Consider the following 7,415-nt stretch of genomic DNA (forward strand, 5'->3'; position numbering starts at 1 on the left):
CGACTTACAACAAAGGCTTGGCTTGGCTATTATAACAAAGGATCGGTTATGTTTATCATAACAAAGGCCCGGCTTCGTTTATTTGAAGGCCTCGGCGGGAAAAGGGCGTTAGGTATTTTAATCAAAAGTGAACTTTGTCGAAAACGCTCCAAATTTCGCATGCAGTTTTGTTAAGGTATGTTTAGCAATGTCCCGTAGCTTTTCCGCTAAGCTTCGCTTCATTTTCGAGATATTGCGTATGTAAAAAAACCACTCGGTTTTCCTAGCGGCGTCTTCATAAACGAAGCAAAAACCAGCGGGAAAAATACAGGACCACGTTTTTCTATTACATTGAAGACCACATGCAAAAATTCAAGCCCTTTCTCGAAATTTTTTTTTTTTCACCCAACTCGTCACTTAGCATGGTTTTGCACTCACCCCTTCAATTAGTTCCCTAGTTCCGACCAATGCTAAATTACAGTAAACATAATTTGTGAAGGGCTTGTGTTGATTTTCTTTTCTTTTCGATGATGATGAAAAAGTAGCTTCTTCCTAAAAACATACCGGAAATCCTCAAATTAGCGCCCGGGGCGCTTATTTCAAATTTAGGAGAAGACGGGAGGCGCTTACTCTTATTCTTATACATCATTTGCACGTAAATAACGAGGAGGAGGTCGTCCTTTTCACTCGTTCAATAAGACTGATAAGTTTTCAATAAATTTTCCTTAGACTTCATAAAGTAAAAATATCGTTGTGATCACAGTGACACTAAACGTTTCTTACAGCCTTCAATTGTATTAAATCAGCCGTGTTCAATTATTTCAATTTTCCCTGACTTTGGCTTGCTCTCCATGAGTTCTCAAAGCTCAGTGGATGCCCGTTCGGTGTTCGGGAGGTCTTCGGTTCGATTCCTGTCGGGGACTCAGATTTTTGCTTTGTCCCACGCTCGCGTCATGTTGATGCAGTTCACTTTTCACATTTCCCTGACTTTTCTTCAAAATGTCAATTTGTCAATTTGTCAACTATAACTTTTCCCTAACCTAGTAGAATTTTTTCCCCAGACCTTTTCCTGACCTATGGCAACCCTGGATAACTGAGAGGGGAGTAGGGGTGAGAAAAACTTGGAAGGTACAAACAAATAGGTGTGACTTGCAACCGAAGGTGATTTTATTTAGATACATTATCTTACAAGTAAAAGCTGAAATCCTTTTCTAAGCTCTTACAGAGAACAGCTGTCATTTGAAGATTCAGTGGATTATCTACAGAGCATTCCAATCACCACTTCAATGGCTTGTTCTATTCCAAGAATAGGCAAAACTTTTTGAAACTGTTGTGGTACACTCCTAAGTAACGCAGATCTATCTGTCTGCCCAGTCTCTTTTGATGGTGCTGAAGCATGAATTTGAAGATCTGGTACAACACGGCCAGAGTCACTTATATCAAGTCTCCAATGAACTGTAAAGACAAGTCCTGGCTTGCTTTTGTTGTGCAGTTGAATAGATTGACTTCTTGTAGTCAGACCAATCAAGTGAACAGTTTCAGGGTACTTTGTTATAAAGTGATCAAACGTTCTCTGCCTATGACTGTGCCACTCAGCATACTGTATAAGTCCACTAAAGAATGGCTGTAGGGCCCTCTCTCCTTCTACTGTTTTAATAAAGTTTGAAAGTTCTTGTTCCGCAAGAGGATCTGTGACACTTACTTTCAGTCTGGTTACTACTGCACTGTTGTCTTCCAAACGTTCAACATCTTAGGAGGAAACACAAGAACTATAAACACAGCTGAACCTTCGTTAAGAGACACCTCCCATTGGCAGACAACTACATGTACTGCAGGGGGACACTTCCTGGAGACAACTCTCATAGGTGGACAATAAGTCATAGTTACAGCCACACAAAAATACTACATTTTCAGCCTCCTGTTAGCAGACGCCTCTCCAAGGTTGAAACTTAGGAGAAATGTCAGCTGATTGCTCTTGTACCATCTTTCAGTCATTTGCAAACAACGCCATTGCATCATTTGCAGATCAATTTAAGGATCATTTGAAGGCCTGTACACAGCACACACAAGGGAACAAGTCCCTGCAAAAAGTCACAGAGACCAAGTCCCTTCAATTGAGCTCTTTTCTACCTGTAGATGGTGGTGAATGCATTGCAAGTGAATATATGAAAGATCATATATTTGAACTCTGGGTAGATGTGATCTGGTATAATTATGATCTTTCATATATTCACTTGCATTCTTCACCATCTGCGGGTAAATTACAAACTCACAAAGTGACCAGCTCCCAGTTGGCTTAATAGCTCAGTTAGTAGAGCACTGCACTGGTATCACAGAGGTCATGGGTTTGAATCCCGTTTAAACCTGAATTTTTTTTTCATGCTTTAATGTCATGGCTGCTTAAGTTGTGTATGTAAATGCGATGATCACTGATGCCTTCATATTTTTCTCTGCAATATATGATCTTTCATATATCTTAAAATCCCACGTTAAAGACCTGGGCATATATAACTTCATAAGGGGTTTTGGGTGGGCTTGTAAACAGGGCAGCTTATATGGAAGCATATAGGCGGAATAAAAAAATGTTTTGGAACGGCGAGATAAAACGTATCTAGAAGCGAATTAAAGCTGACATACCATTACATTTAGAGCTATTACCCTATTAGCCTATTATTATCCTATTAGCCTATTAGCCTGTAACTTTCGATTCAAAATTTTGATGTTTGTAAAGAAAAGCGAAAGGAACTTACTTATAAATTAGATGGGCTTACATGTATATACCTGGAGGGGGGGGGGGGGTATATATATACAGGGGGCTTATATACGGAATGATATCTTTGTTAAAAGTAGAAGGGCTTATATCCGGGGGGTGGGGTGGTGGGGGGAGAGCACACTTTAATGTGGGATTTTACGGTATTTACTTGCAATCTGCAGTTTTTTTGCACTGATTAATTCCAAGGCTACATATTTATTTTAATAGTTTGGTTTCACTTTAGGAAAGCCAAAAAGTGAAAGAATGATTTGCTGTAGATTTTTCCCATGTTCTTGTGCACTTGTAGACAGTACTAGTAGGGGTTTCAAATTGACCGGCTGCGAGGATGGATTCAGTTCTAAAGGTTTTGCCCACCTGTGAGAGCCAGTTGCCCTCCAGCTGAAAAGGTTAGTGAAACCCCTGCACTACAAGGGACTAGTCCCTACAACCAGTTCTCTCGACAGTGTGAACTCTTCAAGAGACTTTGTATCACAGTAACTAGTTATGGGAACTTGTCTTCTCGTGTGTGTCCTGACCTCAAGGAGATCTTACATGTATCTGTACCACTAAGTAAATTAACATTTTTAAACACAATGCTTTAAGTTTGAAACTGTAAGTGTTGATAGCAACTGGCAAAGTGCATCATTAAACAATTGATTCATGTGTTAGCATGCATTATCAAGCTTCAGCTGTATGATGTACATGGGAAGTTTGAAGAGCACTAGCGAGGTGTAAGAATTACTTGAGGTGCAACCGAGAACTGTAGCTTCCAGAATGCCCTCCGATCTTCCCAAGTGCATCATAACTTGATGATGCACAGCTAATACCATGAATCAATGATTGTTTTGTAACCCTGCCAAGGGAAATTCATTTCTCTTGTCATTTACCCAAGTCATGCCGAGTAAAGCTAACTTTGCTCATGCCATGAGCATACATGGATTATGATACAGGCTTACTTGTTATATAAACTTAGTTTGATAGCGTGGCTTTGCTAACTACAGTCAAACCTCGATTATCCGTACCTCGATTATGCGGATTTCTCGATCATCCGCACTTTTTCTCTAGTCCCAATTTTGTCATGAATATTTATTAGTCATGATCAAGATCCGTAGCAATATTCCTTTTAAAACTATGGCATTGAAAAGTGCAGTCAAAAGCGAGTTTGTTTTGCTTTTAAAGAGCAAAAGTAATGCTCATATGCGTCGTAACTAATGAAGAACACTTGAATAAGTTCTGATTGGCTCAGAGTTGAGTGGTTGAGACGTACGGTAGACCATATTGTTTTCCAAGTGGTTTGTAAAAGTGTTGTTACACGATTAAATGTCGCTTTATTTAAACAGTTTTGTTCTTCATTAATATTCATACTTTTGATTATCCGGACTCTCGATTATCCGGACTATTTCGTCTAGTCCCAACGAGTCCGGATATTCGAAGTTCAACTGTATGTTATAATATGGGCGTCTAAAATTATTCCCACGAACAACAATAACCGTCATTCGATCTGATTCGTAACCGAGGGCACAACAGTTTTAGTTCACTTACCTTCATTTTTAAGACTTAATGTGCTATTCATCTTTTCATCCTCTTTTACCTCAAATTCTACTGCAAATGAAATCCGTTGACAAGTTCCCGACATTCCACGAAGAAGCATTGTAGTACTGTCTGTCTTCGAAAGAACACTAACAATGTTTTCCACAAATCTAATGCCGGTGAAGCTTTCAAGAGAACTAATTCGGCTGTTAAGCACATCAATGTCTTTTTCTAATTCATTTCTGTCATTTCCTTGCGATAAGCCAGGCAAATCAGAGGACTGATTACTATCTAGAAGTTCTGTTCCAATCCTCTGCAGTGTTTCGAATGAATAGCCAGCCGCACATGACGACTCTTTTTGAAATATTTCTTCCTCCAGATGACAAATCTCATCATTTAGTCCATCGATCTCCTTAAGGGTAAGTTCCCTCAATTCATTGCTTTTCTTGGATTTCTTTTTTACCGGGTCCTTGTTATTATTTGAATCTTTCTCTCTCTTGTGTTGATTCTTTCGAAGTTCAACCGCCATTTTGAAAATTTTGGCGCTTAGTATAAGAAACCTAATGCGGCTGCTCTTTGACACAATAACGCTGGCCATATAAGGACGGCTCACGGTTTGAGAAATGTTGGTATATACTTCATGCTAGCATGCATATAGAGCACTTTATGTTTATACCATATATGGTATATCGTAATATGGCAGAAAGATCAACTCACATACACTTCCATACATTTGTATTCATTGACCCTCACCTTTACGCATTCGCCTTCACATTTATTCACTCTCCTTAACTTTTATTCACATGTATTCCCTCATCCTCACTTGTACGCACTTTCTTTCACTTGTATGCACTCTCCTTCACTTGCATACACTCACATACACCTGTACGCACTTTCCTTCACTTGTATGCACTCACCTTCACTTCTACACACTCTCCTTCACTTGTATGCACTCACCTTCACTTGTACGAACTTTCTTTCACTTGTATGCACTCACCTACACCTGTATGCACTTTTCTCCACTTGTATGCACTCTCCTTCACTTGTATGCACTCAACTACACCTGTACGCACTTTCCTTCACTTGTATGCACTCCCCTTCACTTGTATGCACTCACCTACACCTGTACGCACTTTTCTTCACTTGTATGCACTCTCCTTTACTTGTATGCACTCAACTACACCTGTACACACTTTCCTTCACTTGTATGCACTCTCCTTCACTTGTATGCACTCACCTACACCTGTATGCACTTTCCTTCACTTGTATGCACTCTCCTTCACTTGTATGCACTCAACTACACCTGTACACACTTTCCTTCACTTGTATGCACTCTCCTTCACTTGTATGCACTCACCTACACCTGTACGCACTTTCCTTCACTTGTATGCACTCTCCTTCACTTGTATGCACTCACCTACATCTGTACACACTTTCCTTCACTTGCATGCACTCACCTTCACTTGTATACACTCTCCTTCACTTGTACGCACTTTCCTTCATTTGTATGCACTCACCTTCACTTCTACGCACTTTCCTTCACTTGTATACACTCACCTTCACTTGTATGCACTCACCTTCACTTCTACGCACTTTCCTTCACTTGTATGCACTCTCCTTCACTTGTGTGCTCTCACCTTCGCTTGTACGCACTTATCTTCATTTGTATGCACTCGATCACCTTCACTTGTATTCAGTCGCCTTCACTTGTATGCACTCACCTTCTCTTGTCTTCACTCACCTTCACTTGTATGCACTTATCTTCACTTGTACGCACTCATCTTCACTTGTATGCAATCGCCTTCACTTGTATGCACTCACCCTCACTTGTATTCACTCACCTTCACTTGTATGCACTCACCTTCACTTGTACGCACCCACCTTCACTTGTATGCACTCACCTTCACTTATATGCACTTGCCTTCACTTGTATGCACTCACGTTCACTTGTAAGCACTCACCTTCACTTGTACGCACTCACTTTCACTTGTATGCACTCACCTTCACTGCATGCACTCACCTTCACTTGTATTCACTCACCTTCACTTGTATGCACTAACCTTCACTTATAAAAAATCCCCTTTGAGTCAGTCACATTTTTATTATTGCTGCCCAGTTTGGGGTGGTATGAATAATCCATTAATTGAAAAACTTCACAAAATCGTGCTGCTTAGGTTATAACAAAATCTAGTTATAAAGTCAGTTTTCTCATCATCTGGACTCACTTAGCTGGGAAAGTTTGACAAAGCACGGGAGTAGTGAAGGCGAGTGCATACAAGTGAAGGCGAGTGCATACAAGTGAAGGTGAGTGCATACAAGGGAAGGCGAGTACACACAAGGGAAGGTGAGTGCATACAAGTGAAGGCAAGTGCATACAAGTGAAGGCGAGTGCATACAAGTAAAGGCGAGTGCATACAAGTAAAGGCGAGTGCATACAAGTGAAGGCGAGTGCATACAAGCGAAGACAAGTGCATAAAAGTGAAGGTGAGTGCATACAAGTGAAGGTGAGTGAATACAACTGAACGTGAGTGAGCACAAGTGAAGGTGAGTGAATGCAAGTAAAGGTGAGTGCATACACAAGTGAAGGTGAGTGCATACAAGTGAAGGTGAGTGCGTACAAGTGAAGGTGAGTGCATACAAGTGAAGGTGAGTGCGTACAAGTGAAGGTGAGTGCATACAAGTGAACATGAGTGCGCACAAGTGAAGGTGAGTGAATCCAAGTGAAGGTTGGTGCATACAAGCGAAGGTGAGTGCATACAAGTGAAGTCGAGTGCATACAAGTGAAGGCGAGTGAATACTAGTGAAGGTGAGTGTGTACAAGTGAAGGCGAGTGCATACAAGTGAAGGTGAGTGCGTACAAGTGAAGGTGGGTGCGTACAAGTGAAGGTGAGTGACGGTGAGTGCGTACAAGTGAAGGTGAGTGCATACAAGTGAAGGTGATTGCATACAAGTGAAGGTGAGTGCATACAAGTGAAGGTGAGTGCATACAAGTGACGGTGAGTGCATACAAGTAAAGGCGAGTGCATACAAGTGAAGGTAACTACATGCTAATGAGTTTAAGTGTATACAAGTGAACGTGAGTGCGCACAAGTGAAGGTGAGTGAATACAAGTGAATGTTGGTGCATACAAGTGAAGGCGAGTGCATACAAGGGA

At 40.9% G+C, this 7,415-nt stretch overlaps 1 protein-coding gene across 1 annotated transcript; it reads right to left on the reverse strand.

Annotated features, from left to right (window-relative positions):
• Positions 1 to 1,040: 1,040 nt before the first annotated feature.
• Positions 1,041 to 4,868, reverse strand: LOC145467821 (centromere protein P-like). Its single transcript, XM_081451432.1, has 2 exons — positions 4,274 to 4,868; positions 1,041 to 1,728 (listed from the first exon to the last, which is right to left on the reverse strand). Exons 1-2 carry the CDS (start codon positions 4,857 to 4,859, stop codon positions 1,235 to 1,237), a joined length of 1,080 nt encoding a protein of 359 aa, XP_081307558.1. The 5' UTR covers positions 4,860 to 4,868; the 3' UTR covers positions 1,041 to 1,234.
• Between the last annotated feature and the right edge of the window lie 2,547 nt (positions 4,869 to 7,415).

Source organism: Orbicella franksi, chromosome 14 (genome assembly GCF_964199315.1).
Source record: "Orbicella franksi chromosome 14, jaOrbFran1.1, whole genome shotgun sequence".
Classification (NCBI taxonomy): domain Eukaryota; kingdom Metazoa; phylum Cnidaria; class Anthozoa; order Scleractinia; family Merulinidae; genus Orbicella; species Orbicella franksi.